This window comes from Pogona vitticeps, chromosome 2 (genome assembly GCF_051106095.1).
Source record: "Pogona vitticeps strain Pit_001003342236 chromosome 2, PviZW2.1, whole genome shotgun sequence".
Taxonomy (NCBI): Eukaryota; Metazoa; Chordata; class Lepidosauria; order Squamata; family Agamidae; genus Pogona; species Pogona vitticeps.
This window is the reverse complement of record NC_135784.1, coordinates 258,246,084-258,271,688: the sequence shown is the minus strand read 5'-3', so window position 1 is coordinate 258,271,688 and position 25,605 is coordinate 258,246,084. Positions and strand designations below refer to the sequence as shown.

The window sequence follows — 25,605 nt, the reverse complement described above, 5'->3', positions numbered from 1 at the left end:
CTCTGAACCTTTGGGGAGTTAAAATAAGAGCAATTAAAGTGGTCTGCCCTAGAAAACTGATGGATCCAGATGGTTTCTTGATAGCTCTTGGGAAGTTTTCTGTTGTCTTGGCAGGTGATTGTGTTGAGTCCTTGGCTGATCTCTGGAACTGGGAAACAGCCAGGGCTGTTGACACAATCTCTCCTAAACCTCCCTTGTATGGAGTGCAGCCATACTAGCTTCTTAGTTTACTAGAAGAGCAATGAAATAAGTGGGATGGACACAAGACCAGCAAAATTGGAACCTGGATCTGATCAAACATAGATTAAGCTAATTGGAAATCCTACTTTGTGAGCTATTCTTTGCCACCATTGTGTCAGTACAGAACTATCTAGCGGAACTCTTTCAATTGGTCAGAGGCCTGTTGGACAGATGTTCGCAAGAGAGGGATGCTAGCTAAAAAATTGGTTTCAATATTGACAAATATTTGATTATTTTAATATAGTTTTTATGGTATTTTAAAAACCTTGATTATTGTATACAGTGGTGCCTCGCAAGACAATGTTAATTCGTTCTGCGAAAAAGTCGTCTTGCGAAACATGGTTCCCCATTGGAATGCATTGAAATCTATTTAATGCGTTCCAATTGAGAAAAATGTTGTCTTGCATAAATCGTCCATAGAAAACATTGTTTTGCAAAGCGCCACAGCGATCGCAAAAACCAATCATCTTGCGGATTAATCATCCCATGAGGCAATCATCTTGCGAGGCACCACTGTAATTTTAATTGTTGTTTGCCTTGAGTCTCCAATGAGGAGAAAAATGGCGTATAACATGCGTACATGTATATCAGGGAAGTGAGTACACCCCCTCACATTTCATAAATATTTTAGTATATCTTTTCATGTGACAACACTGAAGAAATGACACTTGGCTATAGTGTAAAGCAGTGAGTATATAGCTTGTATAACAGCGTAAATGTGCTGTACCCTCAAAATAACTCAACACACAGCCATTAATGTCTAAACCGCTGGCAGCAAAAATTAATATACCCCTAAGTGACAATGTCCAAATTGGGCCCAAGTAGCCAAAACATTTGCAATTGCAACAGTTTTCTGAGAGAAGGGTTGCATTTTCTGACAGAATTGCAAGGGTGCCAATATTTTTGGCCATGACTGTATGAAGTATTTGCATGTAAAGCAGTTTTGATGTTCAAAAGCTCATTTGTCTAAACAGCTCTAATAAAATTTTTTTGAAAGTAAATCAAATTTTATTGAATAATTGCTATCAGAGTACGTAAGATGATGACTTGTTTAGTCACAATACTGAAGAAGATACTGATGTTTGGAAAAAGTTTGCATAAAGTTTTATAGTACTGTGTTTTTAAAATAGGATAGGACACAGGCTTTCTTAAGCTTTTTTTTTTTTAAAGCAGCAGGGAAATGGCACTAGAAGGAGATAAAAATGTTATTTTATAAAAATTATGTTGTCTTTCTCTTTTTCTGAAAGGCAGCAGATATCACTTCCTGTGGAAACTTTGCAGTAATTGGACTTACAACAGGACATGTGGATGTATATAATATGCAGTCTGGCATTCACAGAGGACGTTATGGCAAAGAAAAAGGTAAAACACTGGAACTTAAGAATATGTTAATAATAATTCATTTGTTTTGTTCTGTGCACAAATCCCATAACTCAAGCTGAGATGGCATCTTGTGGAAATATTCTGTTTTTTTTTTAAAAAAAATTCCTGGCTAGTGTTGAAAAGAGGGGGTGCTGACAACTATTGAGCCGTCCCCAAAAAAAACTGAGCTAGGAAGCTGTAACTGCCACACTATCCTACATATTCCCCCAGGAAGTCAATGCACTTGCAACATCTGTCGTGCAGCTTCATAAGTCCCTCCAAATAAAATTTTTCTGACTGCTGGTGTAACCACTCATTTGAAGCATTAGTTGCCTCCAGAACATTCCCAAATCATCCTTGTAGGTGTTTTTTGAGTTTGGGGAACAGATGCTAGTCAGAAGGAGCCAGGTCAGGAGAATAGGGTGGATGGGGCATCACTTGAAAGCCTAAGATGTCAGTTCTGTCATTGTTTCACCTGCAGTGTGTGATGAGGTGTTGTCATGCAACAGGATGACAGCTTTGGAGAGCTTTTCTCAATATTTTTCCTTGATGTTTTGCCTCAACTGCGTCAATAAAGCACAGTAATATTTTGCATTGATGGTTGAACCCTGTTGGAGGTAGTCCACCAGCAGTACTCCCTTCTTATCCCAAAAACTGTTGTCATTTGCTTCTGCACCAACCTTTGTACTTGGAACTTCTTTGGCCTGAGGGAATGACTGTGCCTCCAGTCCTTAGACTGTTCCTTTGTCTCAGGATCATAACAGTAGATCCAGTTTGCCCAGGAAATCTGACTCATTTCTTGCAAAATGTTCCAAAACAGCCAACGATGACTCCACACGTTTCCTCTTCTGTTCAGTTGTCAAAAATTTGGGGATCCACTTTGCTGCCAGCTTTCTCTTTTCCAAGTCGTTATGGATAATGGCACCAACTCTCTCACATGATATTCTCAGATACACAACAATATTTTTGGCTGATATTCGGTGGTCCCCCATGATCATGTTATGGATGGCTTTCACATTTGCAGGCACAGAGACAGAAACAGGCCTTTCACTGGGTTTCTCACTTTCAACACCGAAATGGCCAGTTTTAAAATTGACAGCCCAATGTTTAACTGTTGCATATGAAAGGCCACTGTCACCCATAGTTTGTGACATTTCATCATGGATCTGCTTTGTACCTTTCCCTTGGAGAAACAGAAACTTGATTATGGTCCTATGCTCTTCCACAATGAACTGTTCTAGAGGTGCTGCCATGTTCACTTTTGACTGAAAAATGAAAGTTAAGTTAAAATCATAGGTGGTTGATTTTTGCACCATTGAATACAGACAAATTGACCAATAGACCCTGCAATTTACAGCTTCCTAGCTCAATTTCTTCTTCATAAGGTTCAATACTTGTCAGCACCCCCTCGTATACAGTGTTGATACACATACAGGACTGTGAGAACTAGGCAAGGGCTTGTGTTTAGTATGTGTGATATGGTTCTGTCTCTGTGGTACTAGCATATGCCATCCTATCCCTGTATACAGTAGTGCCTCGCAAGATGAATTTAATTCATTCCGCAGTTAATGTTGTCTTGCGAAACGCGTTTTCCCATAAGAATGCATTTAAATCTAATTAATATGTTCCTATGGGCAAAAAAAGTCAGAACAAAGTCAAATTTGGTTTACAAAGGGTTTATTAAGTGCTCTTTAAAGCCATTCGTGGGACGTGGTGGCACTGTGGGCCAAACCGCAGAAGCCTGTGCTGCAGGGTCAGAAGACCAAACAGTTGTAAGATCGAATCCACGTGACGGAGTGAGCGCCCGTCACTTGTCCCAGCTCTGGCCAACCTTGCGGTTCGAAAGCATGCAAATGCAAGTAGATAAATAGGGACCACCTCGGTGGGAACGTAACAGCGTTCCGTGTCTAAGTCGCACTGGCCATGTGACCATGGAAGACTGTCTTCAGACAAAACGCTGGCTCTATGGCTTGGAAACGGGGATGAGCACCGCCCCCTAGAGTCGAACATGACTGGACAGAAATTGTCAAGGAGATCCTTTACCTTTACCTTAAAGCCATACGTATTGTGCAAATGATTAAAAAAATTCCAATCAAAAAACTTTTAACTTTTTAAACATCATCGAAAAACATTTTAAAATCAGCAAACATGAGGCAGGAACAAAAAACAGAAAACATTCTTCTTGTGAAGCACGGCTATAGGAACATTTGTCTTGCGAGTCATCAAACCCCACCCCCACCCCCCATTGCCAAAACCATTTGTCTTGCGAATTTTTTTCCTGCGAGGCATTTGTCTTGTGAGGCACCACTGTATATGTTACAGATGTAAGATAGGTTTTAGTGGGTTTTTTGGGCTTTTTGGCCGCAACACCCATTAGATCCCGGCCATGAAAGCCTTCGCGAATACAGATGTAAGATAATTTGCCCATTGAACAAAGGAACATTCTACTAGAGATGAATGCCAATCCAGCTGCTTCAGCCAGCCCATAACACATTATGTGACAGATTGATGGCTGCAGTTTCAAATATCTGCATATTAATTTGATTTGTTGTAAAATAGAGGTGGGAAATAAAGCTTCATGCACCTAATACAAATCTGATCTGATGTAACTCGGCAATAATGAGAGGGAACATTGCAAGCATTAAAAACTTGACTTGGAAGACTGTGGCCCCCTGTATGTTTCCATCAGTCCCTTACAGCTTGGCTGATGGTGAGGGATCAAGAGGGTTGTCGGACATTGGTATATCGAGGGTCACAGGTTCTGCAATCTTCCTGAAAAGTATTATTGTATAAAGATTGTCATGCAAAATGAGGAAGGTAACTTACCTAGAATCCCATAGTGATCACATTATACCTTATTGCAAGAAAAGGATGACTTATTGGCTTTCTTCTGCTATCCACAAAGATGTCATAGTTGTTTAGATTGGAGCCTCATGGTGCATTGGTTAAATTGCAGTACTGCAATGAAGGCTCTGCTCACAACCTGAGTTCGCTTCTGATGGGGTCAGGTAGCTGGCTCAAGGTTGACTCAGCCTTCCATCTTTCCACATTTGGTAAAGTCCAGTTCATTGGGTGGCGGCAATAGTTAGCCTGTGTAATTAAATTGTAAAATCCCCAGAGAGTGCTTTAAACACTATGGAGTGGTATATAACATTGCTCTGTTTGTTTGCTTTTAGATTGTGAGTTATACTAAGGACCTGTCTATCTAGATTTAAGTTTATAAGTAATAGTGTGTATGGCATTAAACTATTTGCTTCATAAAGCCTGTGAAGTGGAACTAAAATAAAAATGAAAATTCACTTTTTTGTGATCATAGCTCATGATGGTTCCATAAGAGGAGTAGCAGTGGATGGATTAAACCAGTTTACAATCACAGCTGGAAGTGAGGGGTTGATCAAGTTTTGGAAATTCAAGACCACAAACTTTCTCCATTCTATTAATCTTCCCTCTTCTCCAAATAAGATATTGCTTCACAGAGACAGGTGAGACTACAAGATATTTTAGATTGTTAAAAATGGTTAAAACATTTCTACACTTCATTATTCTTATTTAAAGAAAACAGTTGCACCAATACAATTTCAGTCCTTGTGGTTTCTCAAAATTGTGTCCCCCCCCCTTGCCTCTTCAGGTAATAGTAGGAGTTGTAACCCTAGCAAGCAGAGTTTGTGCAACTGTCAGGTTGATATCGGGAAATTCTGCTGTGATATCCTGAAGTAACTTGATAAGATACTGACTAATGATACACCAGAAAAAATTCTCTCATGGGAAAAAAAAGAGAAATGTAATGAGCCAGGTCCTCAGGCTAACTATAATCATATAGATTGTGACACAGTGGTTAAACTGCTGTCCTGCAGCCAAAACTGTGCTCACGACCTGGGGTTCAATCCCAGGTAGCTGGCTCAAGGCTGACTCGGCCTTCTATCCTTACCAAGATTGGTAAAACGAGTACCCAGCTCACTGCAGGGGGGGGGATGCAATGTGTGTGTAGCCTGCATAATTAACTTCAAAACCGCCCAGAGAGTGCTTTAAGTGTTGTGGGGTGGTATATAAGCAGCAGGCATTGCTTTATAAACAAAAAGCCTTTCTGGTAATGGTGTCCAGTTATTTTCTCTCAAAATAATTGAACAGGATCATCTGAAACCTTTATTTACGGAAAGCACTGTAGATCTATGGAGGACACATTTGTGTGTGTGTGTATGTGTGTGTGTGTGTGTGTTGATACTTTTTTAATCCTAATGAACCAAGGTGAGGAACAAGGTAGGATCCTTGACAGTTCCCCTATCTTAACCTGCACCCTTATCAAACACCTACTTCCTGTAATGGAATAATACCTGCAAGCCACCAGAAACCCTGTTTAGGCGACCAGCCTTAAAGGAGCTCAGTGAACACACTTAGACGGGAGCATCTAGCTGTGCACCTGTCTGACATTGCATTCTTCACAGTTTCAGCATCCAGTTTGAAGACGAGTTGGGTCCTGTTTACATGTAGGCTCCAAATGTAATCAGGAACTGAACATTTCCCAAGTTCTTGTTTGTGTATAGAGTCTACATGTGAGCAGGGCATAATGATGGAAGTGGAGGTGTATTTGCTATGCTAACACTTGCCCATGCCTGTATGAGGCTTGTGTCTCCAAAGACTATGTGCCTCTTTGCTCAGTGTGAACAGCCTTCAAACCTGAGTAGTTCAGACCAGTCCTTCTTAACAAGACATTAGCAAGACCCAAGCAGTATCTGCAGTATCACAGAAAGATCCTTGCAGTAACGGGTGGCAGCCCTAATTCTATAAATGCCATATTAGGAAGATGGCTGTGTATTTGCTTTGGAGAATCTGTAAAGAAACTTGGTTTCCTTCCGCACGCCTGCCCAATAAAAGTGGATTGTGGCTTCAGCTGTTTAAAAAAAATTAAGTAGAAGGGTTAAATGGCTACCTCTGGAATTAAAAATGCAATTGGGTGATTACTGCTCCTCAATTTGATTGTGAAGGTTCTTTTGGAACGGCTTTCCTTTCCTTCAATAAATCACGAGACTGATGAATTTCAAACGGGTTTGTTTATTAACTCAGCTAAAGGAACGTCAGCATTTGAAATTTCAACATTAACAGGTTCGCTTGGAAAAGTCTCTTGTTCGAGCAACGGCTCTCTCAAGGGTGACCATAGATTCTCTTCCAAAGGGTTGACTGAGGTTATGTTCCAAGGTCCAGCGATCACTCTTTCAGGATCGGCTGTTCCCCCATCAGGTTCTGCCTGGTTCAAAAGCGGGAGAGTCTCTTCATCCCCAATCCATCCCCACCACGGGGATCCCTCTCCCTGTGAATTGTCCCAAGGTCCACAAAACACCCCATTTTCCGTAACTCTTCGAGATGCCATGCCTGGTGCGCTTCATTCTCTCTGGCTATGGCTTCTTTCACCTCTCTAATCTTTCTCCTCCATTCCTGGGTCTCAGACTCACCCCAGTAAGAAGGTCTCTGAGGTAGCCCTTTCCTCCTCTGGCTCTCAGCTTCAGCCTTAGGCACCCAAATCTGTTCCCATTTGCCAGTCCATTGATCCTGCATCCATATGTACCCCCAGCCCCCCGGGATACAGTCTCGGGTCGCATTTATATCCCCCAGTCCCGCCTCTACCAGAGCCCGCCCCTTCTCCTCTTTTCCCACCATTTTAACCCCTGTCAGAGTAGCCACGCTTAACCCTTTTAACTCCCTCTCTAAATCCTGGGTGTCCACCGCGCAGGATATGCTCTTTCCCCTCTTGTTCTTCTCCTCCAAATCCCAGGTGTCTATGCACTGTTCTCTCTTTCTGGGCGGGGTAGGAGGTGGGGGGGGTCTTAGTTGTTTTAGATGCCTTAGGGAGAGACGGCTCTCCTAGAAAGACCACTTGTCCCTTGTCTTTCCCTTCACATTGATGTCAATTTAAATGTTGTTTCCATGTAAGCTTTTTGTCCAGGTTCAAGTCTGCGTGTTTGAAATGACATACTGTTCCCCAATAAGTTCTGTTCAGGATTCGTTTTCAGTTCTTCTCAAAGAACTGTGACGTTGGGTTTAGAATAATTAATAGACAATGTTCCTTCTCTTTGTATCTGCCCCAGACTCTCTGACTTTCTCCTACGGCTGGTTTTACTTGGATAATTTTTTTTGCCCTCTGAACTCCCAAAATCTCCTCTGGAAAGCCCTAGGAAGAGGAGGAGGAGGAGGCATGGTTTTGGCATTGTAGCAATACGTTATTTCGAGGTCTTTCCAGAGGAAAATAATTCATAGATTTATAAATGGATTTTTAAAACTGAATGAAATTAGAGCCTATCAATCAGCATCCAAAGTAGATCACCGGCCTGCATGCAAGTCCCTTTTTTGCCCAACGTATCTTACATGTGTCCTTGTTATATTCATATGTCATTCTGACATGAAAATGTCCATATGTGAAACTGTTTATGATAGTTTTATGTGAAGGTTTGAGGTTCAGCCCTCCCTCTTTACCTAAATAAACAGGAGCCTTTTTTGAATCAAAATCCAAACTGGTGTTTATTTCTTTAGACAGGGGTATAACGTTTTTGTATGAATCTTGTTGAAACTTCTCCGGTCCTGGTCTGGCATATCAGCTTCAGCTCCCTCTTCTCTTAATAGTGGTGAAGTCTCGTCATCCTTATACCCTCGCCATACCTGGTCTCTCTCACCCGTGAGCTGCCCCCATGGTCTTTGGAGGCACATCATCCTCTGTGCCTCCTCTGCTCGCAATGCTCGACGTTCTTCCGCTTCACGAGCCACAGCCTCCTTTTCCTCCTTCAATCTCCTTCTCCACTCTCTCGCCTCTGTTTCACCCCAGAAAGATGGGTGTTGAGGGAGACCCCTCCATCGACAGTAATCTGCCTCCTCTCTGGATACTTTCACCCTTTCTCTTTTTCCCGTCCAGGGGTCTTCTACCCAGATGAGTTCCCAGCCACCCGGGATTTGGTTGTCCTCCCTATTTTTAATCGCCATTCCTGCCTCCGCCAAAGACCGCCCTTTTCTTCCCTTCCCGCCAATTCTCCCTCAGTTTGTGTGGTTATACTCAGACCCCGCAGGCTCATCTCCAACTCCCGGGGTATCTGTCTCCTGGTGCACCTTCCACGAAGGTGTTGGCGGTGAAGTGGTCTGTGCCTCTCTGGAGGTCTTACTTGGAGATGGCACTCCGACGAGAGCTTCTATGCTCTTGTCCCGTTTATCCCATTTTACCCATACAGTACATATTCCTTCTGTGCTCTCTTTTAAAGTTGTATGTATGGTCGTTTGGAACAATGGAAATGTTTCTAAGACTATCAGTTAAGGACAATCCCTGTGTATTTTGAATGTTTGTTTGTATTCTATTGAATTTTCCTAGTGGCATTCTGGGAATTGCAATGGATGATTTCGGCATTGTGGTTCTGGATACAGAGACAAGAAAAATTGTAAGACAGTTTTTTGGGCACCAAGGCCAGATAAATGACATGGTATGTTTGCATCTATACATTTCTGTTTAAATGATATGGAAGGTTATTTTATGTGCTGAAATGTATCTACATTAATTCAGAGGTTTGATCATTCAAACCACTTCAGAGGTTTATGCAGAAGGAAATGTTAGAATTATATATGGATCCTTTGCTCTGGGAGTACCAAATTCTTGACCAGTATGGAAAGGGAGAGCATGTGACACTCTCCTTATTGTATGAATAACTGGAAATCCCATTTAAGTCTCTTTGTACTTTCTAAAGGAAAGAAGGAATGTAGATTTTATATTGCTGCTGTTTGTTAGCCTTTCCCTAAGTATTTTTGGCTTGCACATAAATCCAGTTTTGAACAATTCCTATTCAATTGGGAGATACTTTTGTAGGCAGTTTGGTAGACAATGACTGCCTAGCATCTGAATCCTCAGTTCATTTACTTGCTGATCTCTCTGCCATTCCAAGCAATGCAGGTGAAACTTGGAAATTCTACATTTATCAAGATTTTTGTAATTTTCCCCCTTCCAAATACATTGAGCCAATGGGAAGAACAGTCTGAAGTGCAGAATTTCAGTATGTACAAAAATCAATAGTAGAGGTAGTTCACTGGAGTCAGTTAGAATGTGCAACCATCAAGATGTTGTTGGACTGCAACTCTAATCAGCCATAGTCAGTTTATAAAATATATATATAAACTTCCACTATCTGTAAGTTTATATATTCCCCATCCCTGTTCTAGTCATTTTTGGGTTTTCGCTGTTGTTGCTGCAGTAGACACTGTTTAAGCTGATATTAAACTGCCAAGTGAATCCTAGCTAATACTTAAATAGTTTGTGGACCATCAGTTTATTACCCAATAAAAGATGAACGGTTCTCTGTTCTAGACTTTCAGTCCTGATGGTCGTTGGCTAATAAGTGCATCTATGGACTGTACCATTAGGACTTGGGATCTGCCATCTGGATGGTGAGTATATTTAGGGATTACATTCAACCGTATGAACTGTAATTTAAGCCACAAATCAGATTTATGCTCCACTGAAGATCTGTCTTGAGAGTTTCCTTATGTATACAAAAGTGACCAAAATCCTGTTGTAGAATACTGCATGTCTAAGATCTCTTGCATGCCAGAATCTGAGTGTGTGTACACATGCAGCAGACAACCCAAATGATGGGGCACACCAATTGTGCAGTTTCCAGTACATGATTGCAGTGGGGTTTTGGCCAATATGTTTTAATGTCTTGCTCAAATTTGCACTATTTTAAGATTAGTACTGGTGTTATTTTAGATTAGACCATAAAAGTTTATGATTACAGGAATGATTTGTGACTGTCCAGCTGAGTTATAACTGAGTTATTTTATCCATTTTGGAATGAGTTTGGAAACAATTGAGACTTTTTGCATAGGCAGAGTATTTTGTGAATCTCGAAAATTTATGGCAGAACTAAAAAATGATCCCTCTCTGTGCAGCATTAAAGACAGATTGATAAAGGAAGGAATTAGGATTACATAGGTTTTTAAGAACTTGTGTACAGGATATCGGAGGAAAGAGGATTTTTTTTTTATTGCCCATCTGCACTGTCAGTTTACAATTGGCTGAACACTGATTTAGGGAAGACAAGTTGGCATTGTGCCTTTTGATAGTCTTAAGGGTTACACCTTTAACAGTAATTCGCTACATCTGAGTGGGAGGCTTGCCTTGAAATTAGAGATGGGCACAAAGCGCTTTGTGCCGGGTGGTCGTGGCACCACAGGCACCGCGTGTTCCCTTCCCCACCCTCCCAGACAGCTCCCCCACTCATCAGCCAATGTCTGCTGCTCTTCTCATTTTCCTTGAGTGTTTGCCCAGTCCCAGCAAGAGCATCTGCTTTCCTCCCCCTTGCTCCGGCAGCAACCCACTCAGACAAAAAAGTGGGGCAGGGATTCCTGCAGCGCTGCCTTTGGGTGGGCGGCTGCTGGAGGAAGCAGAAGAGGGAAGCAGATGCTCCTGCCGGGAAGAAGAAGAAGAGGAGAAGGGCAGCATGCACCAGCTAGTGAGTGGGGGAGCAGCCTGGGGTGGGATGGCGAAAGGGGACATGCAGCACCTGTGGTGGTATGCTGATAACACACAACGGCCCAGCCCAAAGCAGTTCATGCCCATCCCTACTTGATATGCAATTAATTTCCCCCCCTCCCAAAAAGAATTCTTAAAAGAACGCAGCAGGCATTTATTTTAACTTCTAATTTGAATCGGAGCACCCCTTTTCACTACTCTGGTACATACCTTAGTTCATTTTTTATTGTATCCATGCCTAAGTGTTTTATCCCCACTGCCAAGGACACGCCAGAGTAATCTCTACTGTATTCAGTGTCCCACTCCCTCTGTGGAGGGCAACGTGATGTTGGCATGCTTTGTGTCATGCATAAATTCAGAGCCTAGAGTTGAGTTGGGAGGTCAAATAGGCCTCTGAAACGGAGAACGGAGCTTGGAGTCCTGCAGAGGAAGCATTGTGGATGAAGTATAGTTCTTTGAGAGTTCCCTGTATGAAGCCTAATGGGGCAGCAAAACTACCCTTCCCACAATACCGAAAGCTTCCTGGGAAGCACTGAGGCAGGAAGTAGGCCTCAGACAGCCTACTGAGCTGGGCAATGACAGTGGAGGAGAAGAGGAGGCCTGGAGAGAGTACATTAGGTGCTAGGGCCTATGATGGGAGGCTTTCTGCAGCCAGGGAAACGAAATGCCAGTGATGAAAAAGTTTGTTTCGTTTCACTTTGTGAAAGCGCAGTTCCCCAAATTGCCCACAAAACCGGCCCGGCTCATGGGGGTTTTGGGTCCGTGATTTGTTTTCTGCCTATTTCTAGTAGTGTTCCAGTAAGTCTTGCTACAACTCTCTCCGACTGTGTCAGGTGTAATTAAATCGATTCGGCTAGTCTTACTCATTAAAATATCAATAAAGGGAAAATGAATGATCTAATAATTGATAAATTATTTTTTTTTCTTGCAGCCTTGTTGACTGTTTTCTGTTAGATTCAGCACCAGTAAGCATCACTATGTCTCCCACTGGAGATTTCCTGGCTTCTTCCCATGTGGATGATCTTGGAATTTACCTGTGGTGAGTCAGTTCTACTGCAGAAGGGCACGTCAGACAATTGTTCCGTTATTCCATGATAAGTTTCCAAAGTTCTAAGATGCATTCTTTGGATAGTGAAATTTTTGTAAATGTAACAGAATTCAGAATATATGATTTGGAAGTGAATTGTTATTCTGTTGTTTGAGTTTAAATTTGCTTATGATATAGACAAAGATTAAAATAATTACTTAATTCAGTTTTTTAAAAACCCTTTTTAAATTGAAGGGGCCTATGTATGTCTAAAACTATTTTTAATTTTTTCTTATCTTCAGAAACAGCTCACCTTGTGGTATGGGTTGAAGCTGCCATTTAGGATGCAAACCTAAGGTGCTGTTGTAGGTGTAAAGCCTGTTTTGTTTCATTTGTGATTTTTTTTTCTGTCAGTGGCTTTAGGATTGCACACCATTTTATATTTACAACTACTATCTGTGAACATTAGGTATAGCATATGGAACCATAAAGAATGTAAAGTACTTCTCATTTTCACAGTTTCTGCTTTTGTTTTGATTTTTCAGGTCTAATCGCTCATTGTACTCACTTGTCTCCTTGCGTCCACTCCCATCAGATTATGAGCCTGCTGTAGTAATGCTTCCTGGAACATGCCCTGCTCAAGGTAGTACTGTGTATATATAGTTTTTTTATCACATTGGTCCCAAGAATAAAAGGTATAAAATACTTTGAGTAACTTGAAGAAATAATGTACCACTGAAAGGCAGCATTCTGTTACCTTTGGCAGTTTTGAGGGTGAAGGTGTCCTTCAAATCTTGTAAGGGTTCAGTTATTACCTTACAATTTCAAATGTAACAAGGAAATGAAATTGAGATAACTTCCACATTGAAAACTTAGGTATGTCTGGTGATTTGTCCTATCTAGCCAGACTGCCATTACCGTAACAGCTGGCAGTCATTAAGGTCACCCTGGAGGAGAGCATTTTGCAGATAAGGTCAAGAAGATATACAGTACATGATTATCTTGTAGGGGCTGGATATATTTAAAAGATGTCTTCATCATCTGGGGTTGGCAAAAATATATTATTTGTCTCAGCCACAAAATTATTTTTCACCTGTAGATCCAAGAATGAAAGGTTGAGGCCTTTCCTCTTGCATAAAAATACATCTGATCACTCTTCCATGGATTCGGGTTCAACTTTTAGATGTAATTTTATTTATTTATTTATTCTGCAGAATAAGGAGTACACATGGGTTAATGTCTCAGAGCTTACAGATGTACATTAGCTTTGTATACCCTCTTAGTCTTGTATCATTGACCTTATCTGTAGAGATGGGCACAAAAATAAAGCACATATTGTTTTAAAATAGAACGGGAGGGCTGCTGCGACAGTAGATATGTATGACAAAATATTTGGGTCACTTCCTCATCATTCAGGATTTAAGATTATGGAAATGTATTTTTTCTTAATATAAATTTTACATATGAATATTGGTATATATTTATATATGAATGTGTTGCAATTGGAAGATGTGGAGGTCACAGAAGAGGAGGAAGCAAGTGATGAAATGATAGAATACGATTCTCCGGAGCAGCTGGGAGAAGCGTTAGTGACCCTTTCTGTGCTGCCAGAATCCAGATGGAAGAACCTCCTCAGTCTTGATATTATTAAGGTACCTGCCTCCTACCATTTATTTAAGATTTGGATCAGATGCATTCTTTCTCCTAACATATGACTGTGTTATATTAGAAGTCACAAACAGTTGATAAGAGTGTCTCCAAGGCAGGGATGTGAGATAACTTTCAGTGCTTTGAGGGTTCAGAACTACTTATAAAGTCCTCTGGTACTCGCTATTTCCTGTATTAAAGACGCTTAAATCTTTTTCAATGACAATGAGTAGAATTCTATCTCAGCTGCATTTTTATTGCTGCTTTTTGTAGATTCAGATCTACAGTGTGGTCCATTCTCTTCAGACCTCAGCCATTTACAGTTTCCTTTTTGTACACAATATTTTTTCCTAGATAGGGAAATGACCTGAAATTTGTAACTGATATATTCAGGCAAAGATTTTCCAGTGGGAAAAAATGATTCAAAGAAGCAGATAAAAGCTTCTGTGCAGAGTTTTCTTTCTTTCTTTCAGCTACAAAAACTAAAAAGCACTTGGGGCAAAATATACCAAAAGTTTCATCAATAGATTTTTGTCATCGGGATGCTTTTTCTTCGCTTATAAAAATTGCTAAGATTAAAACAATGTGCTGCAGAGCTTTTAAAAAGCTGTCCCATTGACAAAGGAAAACAATAAAATGTCTATCCTCTCTGATTAATGATATGTATTTTATGAGAACCAGTGTAGTTTAAGGCATAGAATGTCAGCCTCCGATTTAGAAGACCTGGATTTAAATCCCCACTTGGTCATGGAAACTCACTGGTGTAGTGGGTGGGAATGATAAATCACTCATTGAGCTTCCCACATACCTTGAACCCCCTGTTAGAGTTGGCTTGTCAGAAGAGAGTTGATAGCAGGCAACAACAACAACAATGTTCATTTTAGTACTCCAAGGGGCATTTTAAATTAACGTGCTACATTAGGGTTTTTTTGAGATTGATTCAAATTGCTAGACTAGATAGGGTTATTTTTTAGTCCTCTTAGAACTGGGAATATAGTAAGTATTGTGTTCAGGCTGCAATGTGAATATGGAAATTCCTTGATACCCATGATGTAAAATCTCCAATTTACAGCAAAAGAATAAACCCAAGGAGCCACCCAAAGTGCCAAAATTTGCACCGTTCTTCATCCCCACAGTTCCTGGTCTCGTACCACGATATGCTTCTGCTGAACAGGAAAATGGTGGACAACAGGTAAGTAAAAGTGGAACTGCTTCTATGAAGCCTGTTACCTTTGTAGAATTACTCTGTATCCTTTCAGGAGTTGTGAGTGCCTCCTGAAAATATTTTTGAGGTAATGTGTCATATACGGTCTTCCATTTTGTCCACATTTAACTATGAAATGTTAGCCACATTTCATTCAAATAAACTCCAGTTCTTCCATTTGTTTTGAGATGCATGTTCTCTCCCTACCACCCCAACATTTGTGTGGAGGCATAGTTTGAAACAAAAAAGGAAGGAAAAAAAAAAGACCCAAGGAGGGATCTGTTTCTTAGTGTGATTGCTTCTAATTATGATGGGAAATCTAGCCAGTCTACTATACAATCCCATAACTCAATTCAATAAATCTGACATTCCAGGTTCCAAAAAAGTTATATCCTTTAAGTACAAAAATTCCAGTTAAATGTATTTATCCATGAGAATAATGTTTCATGCATTTCTAGTGACAACTTTCTTTTTAAATTACAGTCAAAAGTAGTTAATTTTGGTGTATTGGCCCAACAATCTGAATTCTGCATGCAGCTTGAAGAAGCCCTTAGAAGTAGCAACTGTAAGTATGAGCTGGAAAGTAAGAATTGCCAAGTTTACATATTGTTGTGAATTGTAACACTTCTCTATAAAGAAATAGAAGAAGAAGAGGATGGAGCTATATACATTTTCCTTTGCTCCCAGGATATAGTGCTGCAACTGGAGATGGAGGAAGCCTATTGGAACTAAGACAAAACTGTCTTCAAATTAGATACTGAGAAGGGTGCTGCCCTGATTCTTTAGAAAATGCTATTTCAGTACTGTTCAGTGTGTGCAGAACCCTTGAGCATTTAGCTTGCTCAGCAGGCTTTCCTAAAGTGACATTAAATCCACAAATGTTAGCCATTGCTGTACTCTGTATAACACATTGGAGAAATGTTGAACATATCAGACCTATTTAGTCCTTACCCCACTGGCCAAAATCTTCGTGGACAAAACTGTCTACATAAGGGAAATTGTACAGTGGTTTCTCTAGATGCTTGCTGTCTACTATTTGACTTCTTCTCTGACCTGAAGAAGCCAAAGAGGGTGACAGCCAGCCAGCCAGCCACATGTGGGTGGGCTCACTTGAATGAGTCCTTCTTGATGCTGCATGAGACCCACAAGATTCTGGCCACTGTGTTCTACTTTTGAATTATCACCATCATCATTGATATGTCATAGAAGTTAATATATTACACTCTCTCTTTTTTGGTCTAAATTTGCACCAGCCTTTACTACAGTTACCTTGAGAGGTAAAGTTGTGGGGATATGTTACCAGAATGGCAAGGGATCAATAAAGTATTTTGAGAAAGTACATGGCACAAGTGATATTAAAAGGAATAACTAATATGCAGTAAAATTGTCTATAAATCAAAGCCCCTAGGTACAAGAATGAGACACTGTATAAAGATAAAGAGAATAATGGAAAAAGCAGGCTTTCCAATGCTTATTTTAGAACATCTTGCTTCTAATATCCTTCCCTATACGGGGAATACCAAAACATTTAGCTCATGCAGAAGCCCAGCTATGGGAAGAACAACAAACCCCTCTTGGTATTCTGCAATCCAAAAGAACAAAAAACTCAAAAAAATGATTTGGCCTGAAAACGAGGTAAGGAAAAGAAAGTGGGGGCAACTGAAGGTCTCCAAATTCTAAGCAGCACCTTACACACTGCTGTGGTGCTGCTGAAAACAAGTGGGGAAAAAGATTTGGAAAACAGTTTAGGCAACAGATGGAGAAATTGGGGCCCTCCAAATGTTGTTGCACTACTCTTCCCATCAGTCCTAGCCAATCATGAAGGATGTTGGGAATTGCAATCCACCAGCATCTGAGGAGATGTGCTTTTCCCAACCCTGACCTAGGCAAAGCAGCAAATGATGACCTCCACTTTCCCTTATGGAGCAGATTAAGTACATCCTAAAAACAAAAGAGGGACGTGGTGGCACTGCGGGTTAAACCGCAGAAGCCTCTGTGTGCTGCAGGGTCAGAAGACCTGTGTGCTGCAGGGTCAGAAGACCAGCAGTCGTAAGATTGAATCCACGCAACAGAGTGAGCTGTCGTCACTTCTCCCAGCTCCTGCCAACCTAGCAGTTTGAAAGCATGTAATTGTGAGGTACCACCACAGTTGGAAGGTAACGGCGTTCCGTGTCTAGTTCTAGTCGCGCTGGCCACGTGACCGCGAAAGCTGTCTACAGACAAACGCTGGCTCTACGGCTTGGAAATGGGGATGAGCACCGCGCCCTAGAGTCGAACATGACTGGACTAAATGTGAAGAGTAGAACCTTTACTTTAAAAACAAAAGAAAACATGCAAGCAGACAAACAGAGGAATGTCCTTTGTCTTTCGCTTCCTTCTTAACGTAAAACACTGTACTGTTCAGACTTTTCCTGTATTCTTATTGGTTTACTTTTTACTTGTCCTGTCAGGCATTTATCCCAGTTACAGATTGTCTTCACTGATCATTGGATCAAAAGTCTTGATTATTCCTTTATTCTCTCTTTATTTAACAGTGGTCCTCCTTTACCAAAATTCAAGAGTCGCAAATTCCTTTACCCAGGGTTCCCCCCAGCACCTCTCACTTACCATGAATCTGTCTCACAACCTTTAATTTCAGTAATGATCATGAGAAGCCCTTAGCGCTAGGAATTTAGAATGAACAAAAGTGGGACTTCATACCAAGGAGGTGAATTACAAGACTAATAGTAATGGACAGAGATTCAAAATAAAAGAGAGTAGAATAGATGCAAGAGAGCTATCTGTGTCAGAAGCTTGAACTTCTTGCAGGCTTTGAAAGAGAGCACAGAGATCCTGAAAGAGGCCATAGGAGTATAAACTAGGCCTTTCCTGTAACTAAGAAACAAATGAATACTGAGAACTGTTGACAAAAAGGAAAAGAAAATTGAATGCTTGTTTTCAAAAGATTCAGAGATGAGAAATATTTTAAACTTATCACTCATCTCAGTCATTCCCTCTTTATCATGGAGTTTTAAATTCTAATACAAGACAACAAGTGAAACGTAAAGTATAACGTTACATATATTTTAACAGTTAATATTTTTAATATTGTTTCTTGACTCTATCCTGCTTGTTCTCTCCAGAAAAGGATAGTTCAAATATAAGCTTTTATTTTCAAACTTTGTTTTGGTTGGGGAACTCCCTCATCATAGGCATCCTTCAGTCTTGAGAGACTATGATAATGTGCTCTGTATGGGAGGACTTGGAACAGTGTCTAGTGTTTTGACGCTGTACACTAAGCTGGAGTGCCTCTTCAGGGCACAAAGCCTGGGTAAAATAATATGGAGGATAGGCTGTTACCCAACCAGCAAATCCCCCCTCTCCATGTCACTGAAATAGTCCAATGGAAAGGCAAGAGCCAATACAACTGGTTCCAGCGACGTTGCAGGAGTTGGCAGAATGACACGAACTGCCTCCAGGACTCCGGCTCCATATTTTGCCTTGAGGTTAATTCCTGAAGCCTTTTCCATCAGTGAATATAGCCACAAGGCAGTGGGGGTTTGAAGTAATCCAAGTGCTAATGCATATTATTGTAAACATATTCTTTTAATAGGTAGTGCATTATCTGCAAACATCCTTCATCAGCTCTGCCAAAAGCCATTTTGCTGTGATACACATAAATGTTTATGCCCTGGGCTGATCTGCCTGTGAGATGCATCCATTATCAAGGACACATTTTCATGTTGTCAATATGTCCAATAAAGCTGAAGAAATTCAGCATGATATTTATGACCTGAAGTTTTAACTTGGAGGAATTAACTACCAGTGTTATAGTTCAGAGGAAGTCCAGGCCTTTGTGCATCTTTTCCCTGTTCACAACATTCCAATGATTAGTAAGTGAGCTCAAAAACAGCATCTGAGCTACAGTCTGAATAAGATGCTCTCCAGGTAACCCCCAAGTGCCCCTCCCCACATACATTCTCCGGCCTATTTAAAAGGAATTGGGGTTATTCAGACTACCAGACACCAAGGCATCAACCAAACAATTAGCTTTTGTTTTAGCTAGTGAGACTCACATGTAGTGAGAATATCTGCAAGTATTTGAGTACTAGGGATAGTCTTTCTTTCAGGACCCAGGTACATGACTTCATCTTGTGTTGTAAATGATGATGGCTTCCACTTACCATCAAGAAAATAGCCTACTTATATCTCTGTTTCTTCTTCACCCAAGTTGTTTAACTAAAATGGGGTTCCAGACTACTGATATATTTTATGAAAATCTAGCAGTATCTTTTAAAATAACAATTACTTAGACATATTGTTCATAGCAATAACCTCTTACAATTTAACTAATTCCAAACAAGGCTGAAATTTAAATCATTAGAATCCTCGGCTAAGTTTCTGTTAAACTACTTTGATGCATTATGCATTGTAAAACTGAAACCCTCTGAATTGCTTCAGAAATGAGGAATGCTTATTAAACTCGTGCAATAAGTTTAAATTTTCCTCAGAGCCACTTTCAAGGAGACTTTTGGGAGCAGTTGATAATAGTTTATGGCATTATTAACATAGAGTTAAACACTTATGAAAATGTCTTCATGGGCTACTCCTTCCCTTTCATTCAGTGGAACCCCCCTTCATCTGATTAACGGGGTGCTGGGTGTGGCGTTCACCCTTGTGCCCCTTGCTTTGACCGTTAAGACTCAAAAAGAAGTAATCTGTTTACCTTTACTCATACCTGGCCAAAAGAAGTTCTGGGCAGTCCTTCTTTTGGTTCGCGTGATCCCTATGTGAGCCCCAAACAAGCTACTATGAGCTTGATTTATGATGGTCTCCCTGTATTAACTAGGGACCACTAATTGCTTCCAGGGTTCCCCCTTTCTTCTGTATGTAACTCAGCCGAATCTCCACTCATTTGAGCTCTCAAAACAATAATCCTTTCATCATCTCGAATTTCAAAGTTCCAGCAAACGCGCTCAAAAGCAATGAGAAAAGATTCGGAACAGTCCCCTCTTTTATATTGGGGAAACTTCTTAAGATCAGTTTTTGAGAGAATACTGTTGTAATTGTTAAGGTTATTGTTTGGAGCAGAAATTTCTAATTGTCTCATCTGTAATTGAAAGTCCATTTCTTTTTGTCTTAATTCCATTTCCTTTTGTTGTAATTCCATTTGCCTAGCCTCAGCTTCAGCTTTTTCTCTGATTTCTAGTCGTCTTTGTTCCTGCTCAATTTGTCTGGCCTCTTGCTCAGCTTTTATTTCTAGTTCCCTTTGTTTGGTCTCTTGCTCAGCTCTGAACTGTAGTACAATGGGCCCTTGACTTACGAACAGCCCTACATGCAAACTTTTCGGGTTACAAACCCGATCTCATCGCAAGTAGTAAGCCCTACTTGCGAACGTGGATCGGGTTACGAACCCAAAAGGCAGGGAGAAAGGGCGGGAAATTCAAACTCCCCGCGCTTTCTCCCTGCCTTTTTGGCTTCGGAAACAAGTCAGGTGGTCGGGGGGAAATCACGCCAGCTGAACTCAGCATCAGGTGCAAGGAGGGAGCCGATTTTTCCCGCCTGGCTTGCTTCTCGTTTGGAAAAGCAAGCCGGGTGGCTGGGGGGGGGATCGGCTCCCTCCTTGCACCCGCTGCTTAGTTCGCGCCGGCTGAACTCAGCATCGGGTGCAAGGAGGGAGCCAATTTTCCCCCTACCACCAGGCTTGTTTCCGAAGCCAGAAAGGCAGGGAGAAAGTGTGGGGAGTTTGAACTTCCCGCGCTTTCTCCCTGCCTTTTTGGCTTCAGAGGTTTCAGAAGGCTTCCTCCGATGTCGGAGGAAGCCTTTGGAGAGCTCCAAAGCCACCCATCGCGGCGGGGGGGGGACCCCCAGGGAGGTCTCCCAGGGCTTGCACGCCACCATGAGAGACCTCCCTGGGGGTCCTCCCCGCCACGATCGGAGCGCCGGGAGGCTAGAGCTGGCCGGGCGCCTGGCTGATCGCCCCCGGCCACGCGGAGGCAGCAGAGCACCGGCAAGCTTTGAACTGGTAAGTCCTTTTTTAAAAAAACTTTTCTGTGTGGGTTTTGGAGGGTGGGTTTGGACTGGGGGGTTATGGGTTTTGTGTGTGTGTGTGTGGTTGTTTTTTTTTCCCAGTCCTAACGTGGGACTTGCTCTTTTTATTTTTATTTTTTGTTTTTTTTAAAATGCTGGAACTGATCAATTCTGTTCCCATGCATTTCAATGGGAAATGGTAGGTCGACTTACGAACTTTCCGAGTTATGAACATCGTTCCAGAATGGATTCCGTTCGTAAGTTGAGGGCCCACTGTACCTTCAGTTCTAATTCCTTGGCTTTTAGCATGAATTCCTGTTCCAGCTTCCATTTTTCAAACTCTTGGGAACTTAATTCCTTTTGTTCCTCTGAGGCACCCTCATTACTTTCCTCCTGTTCTATTTAAGTTAAAGGGTCACCGTTTCCCTCCATTTCTTGAGGTGAAACCTCAGCCTCAGGACTCCCCCTTTTGGTACATTTGGGAGGCATATTTACTTCTGGGATGATTAGTACAGATTGTTTACTGATTTTAAAAGGACACGTCTTTCTTCTTTTACTTCCAATCACTAAAATAGTTCTATTTCAAGCAAAGGCTTTTTCTTCTCTTCCCTCAGATCTGCTCTGACCCCTGGCTTCTGCCTTTTCACAAGCGCTCTCTAAACTCTTAGCGCCTTGAGCCTTAAGCTAGCCCACTGGGTCTTCAAATCATGAGATAAAAATACAAAAATTTTCTTTCAGTCGTTCCCTAACTTAGACCCCCCCCCCCAGATCTGAGTTCAGAAGCCCCCACCACTAAGCTTTTCCCAAAAACTCTAGTGAGGAACCAAACTTCTTTGCCGCAGACCTCTGTCTAAAAGGTACCCTTGACTCAAGAAAATTCTTTTTAAAATCAGGCTTGATTGGAGTTCTTCAAGTCCAAACTCAGGCTTCACTGGATTCCTTCATATCCCGCCGGTGGACACCAATTGTGGCCTTCACCCTCGTGCCCCTTGCTTGACCGTCAAGACTCAGAGTACTCGAAGGCAAACAATCCCCTCTTTTACATTGCTGCCACCAGGTGATCACTAAATCACCATTACCTCAGGAAGATGAAGATTCAGTTCCACACCTCAAAGACTTTTAAATATAACTTTTGTTTATTGATTACATAAATTGATAGTGATTCATGAATATCTTCTTTTCGTACATTTATTATTAACAACTATCTTCTATTTGATAATACACTCCTAACTCTAATCACCTCTCAGGTTTCCCCAAACTCCCCATTCTATCCCCTTCTCCACTCTCCCACTCTATTCATACTCTCTGACTGACTCTTACTCTCTCTGACTCCCTCTCAGGCTCCACCTCTTATCACATCTCTCTCGGCTCTGCCTCTCAGCAACATGAATATGCATGAACAATTAACATAACAGAACATGAACCATTGACATAATAAAGGGGGACGCTACACTGGGTTATGTTGCTAGTTCTGTCCCCAAATCACCACTTGTTTGGCCCAATAGCCTGAAGCCTCTTCCGGGGTGTGTGTGTTACCCATGAAGCCCCTTCCACGTTATCGGGCTTCAAGTTAGGCAGAAAAAAATCTTCACAAGTACAGTCGGTTCACCCCATTGATCAGTGCACAGAGATCAGAGTTGGGGTGGCTCTGTTCTTACCTGTTCTCCTAAAAAGAGGGATTATAATCTCTGCCGAATGTCAGGCAGAACTTCCCTCTCTTTTTCTCTCCCCACAGTTCCCCTGCTTGCTTCAGATCAGTAGATGACTAGAGCTCAGGAGTAGTCTGACTTCAGCTTTCCTTCCTTCAGAGGTTGATCATGATTTTTTGATAGTCCCCTTTATTTGTTCCCTCAAATTCCATAACCATGACTCTTAGACAAGCTCCCAAGAGAAGGTTCCGCTTTTAAAAATACAGTACATTCTGAGAAAATAATCTCTGAAGTTTTAATTTAGAAACTCTCCCAAGGACCCATCCCAGTTGCATAAAGCCCATACTTTTCCAGGTCATGTGTCTGTTGGGAATGTGGGGAGTGTGCAAGGGCCTACCTGTGTGGCATCTGGAGCAGAGGGAAAAAAGAGGGCTCCCCTCAACTCACTGGGGATTCCTTGGCAGATCCATATTCCCTCCTCCTGCAGAAAGGACTGTGCCCATTGTGCTCAGGGGAAAATAATAACAGAAGCCACAGCCCAAAGAGCTAATTTACACTCTACAGCCACATGTACAGTTGGAATTTCTTTAAGTGCTGTTTTGGATGCTTCCTGCTGCAAAAAGTGTCAGGAGTTAGATTGTTTGGCTTTTGGAAGTTTGTTTTTTTTTGGGGGGGGGAGGTCGGCTGAGAAAATATCAATGAAAATTCTGCCCACATATGTGGTTCTCTTCCTCGCATGAAATCCAACGTTCTGGATTATGCACAGATGCTCCAGTCTGGAATTGAATTTTTTTTCAAGGGACAATAGTTACAGTGGTGCCTCAACTTCTGACCATAATCTCTTCCAGAGGATGGTTGTAAATCGAAATGGTCGTAAATCGAAGCACCATTTCCCATAGGAATACATTGAAATGCAATTAATCCGTTCCGGCCAAAGAAAAAAATCATCAAAAAATCACTGAAAGACTCATTGGAAACAATTAATCCCTTCCGGCTGAAGGGAGAAAAACAAAAGCAATCAAGCATGCAAGATCCATTGGAAAAGCACAGAAAACAAACGGAGCAGGTCAGAAATGCAAAGAAAACAAAGGAAAAAAGGGAAGCATGCAGGACCATCATAAATGGGGAACCCCCCCAAGCAACCAACCCCCCCAAGACCCATTGGAAATGGGGGGAGCCAACAAACAAACAAACCCCCCCAGACCCAGCACAGCACAGAAACATAACTCCCCCCAGCTCAAAACCACCCAGAACAGTTTTAAAAAGCAGAAAACAGCACCTTACCTAACCAGGCAGCCCAAAGCCTCCCTGCAAACACACACACACACTCACTAAGAAGCAGAAGGAGGCAGTCCCAAGCCTCCTCCGAGGACTCACTCTTTAACTGCTGGGGCGAAAGAGCTACAAAGAAGTAGCCTTGTCGCCACCTATAGTTAGAAATTTGAATTTCCCACCTTTTCCTCTGCCCTTTTTCTGTTTGTAAGTGGAAGCTCCGATCGCAAGTAGAAGCAAAATTTTGTGGCTGGAGCTGGTTGTAATGGTCGTAAGTCGGGATGGTCATAAGTCGAGGCACCACTGTATCTAAAACACTGCTGGCATCTAATATTTCTAAAATGGTTTCTAGAACAGTAACTATATATGCATCTATAATATTCTAACAGATAGACCTCCTATACGGATTCTGAAGGACCTGGGACCATCGAACATTGAGATAGAACTGAGAGGCTTGTCTCCTGATGGCGGGGGATCTGTTGAGGTGATGCAGAGCTTTCTAAGAATGATTGAGGCGATGCTGAATACAAAGTGTGACTTTGAACTGGCTCAAGCCTACCTTGCATTGTTTCTTAAGGTAAATGCAGATTTTTATATTTTTGTCAGTGTCGTGCCATGGAGCCCAGTTTGCTCTACACAGAACTTCAGATTCCAGGGCTCCCTAGGGCTCCTTTTTTTTTTTTTTTTTTTTTTTTTTTTTTTTTTTTTTTTTTTTTTTTTTTTGCCCTGGGAAAGCCTTGAGGAGCCTTGGGTGGTGGGAGTCTTTCATAGTCAAAAATCTCCACCATTCCCAATCCAGCAATGATTTGTGACTGTTAAAGGCTCCCTTTGCCTTCTTGTTCTGAGGCTCCCAAAGACTTCCCCAGGGCCACATAGAACCGTAGGGAAGGACTGGGAGTAGCGACGGGGGAGAGGGGGGCGATTAGGAAGCTTTCAGTTCTTTGAACTGATTATTTCTGGCACTCAGATCGAGCTTAACTGTAAGAACAGGGTCTTGTCCATTATATTTTAATATTATTGTTTTATTAGCTGCTTTGGTTGCCCAAAAGAACAACTAAATGATTTAATAGCATTTACCACTTCTTACTTTAATGGAACTGTATCCCAATGGTTAATTATAGGGTTTACTCCTTGAAAAAGGTGAGCATGTAGGAAATGCTTAGATTTTGGTTTGATTAATTTATGAGATGTCAGCTTTAGAGGAGTAGCTGTAGGGTTTCATTAGTTAGTACAGATTGTGATGTGGTGCTTAATAGCATTGGTTGTCTAAGTAGTGTCTCGTTCTTAAAATGTTTAAATAATTTTTAAATAATGTACTTTTATATTCCTGTTTCAGTTACATCTTAAAATCCTTTCCTCGGAGCCAGTTTTGTTGGCAGAATTATCCAGGCTGTCACCCCAGCTGGAGGAAATCTGGATCCATTTGCAGACTCTTTTCAACCAAAGCCTTTGCATTTTAAATTATGTTAAAACTGCTTTATTATAATGTACCTTTTGTTCTGTAAGAATCAAGATGTTGAATCTCCCCTTTCTTTTATAAAATCTGTCTAATTATGAATACTGAGCACCAGGTTTTTAAAAAGTTAACTGCATTTTGTTCAAACTGACTTCACTTTGTTCAATTTAAATTTGAATTTCTGCCTGGATGAAAGTGTGGGATAATTATTTATTATTTATAATAAAAATAACATTAGTTTAA

General features: G+C 41.4%; 1 protein-coding gene across 1 annotated transcript in view; it reads left to right on the top strand.

The window, feature by feature from the left end:
- WDR36 (WD repeat domain 36) overlaps positions 1-25,605 on the top strand; it is a 53,820-nt gene extending 28,215 nt beyond the window's left edge. The window contains exons 13-23 of the mRNA XM_020780001.3: positions 1,488-1,602; positions 4,919-5,084; positions 8,948-9,056; positions 9,932-10,011; positions 12,030-12,137; positions 12,671-12,768; positions 13,635-13,777; positions 14,845-14,964; positions 15,460-15,541; positions 24,296-24,483; positions 25,243-25,605. Coding sequence (XP_020635660.3) covers positions 1,488-1,602; positions 4,919-5,084; positions 8,948-9,056; positions 9,932-10,011; positions 12,030-12,137; positions 12,671-12,768; positions 13,635-13,777; positions 14,845-14,964; positions 15,460-15,541; positions 24,296-24,483; positions 25,243-25,392 — 1,359 coding nt within the window. The 3' untranslated portion in view covers positions 25,393-25,605. The remainder of the gene's footprint in view (positions 1-1,487; positions 1,603-4,918; positions 5,085-8,947; positions 9,057-9,931; positions 10,012-12,029; positions 12,138-12,670; positions 12,769-13,634; positions 13,778-14,844; positions 14,965-15,459; positions 15,542-24,295; positions 24,484-25,242) is intronic.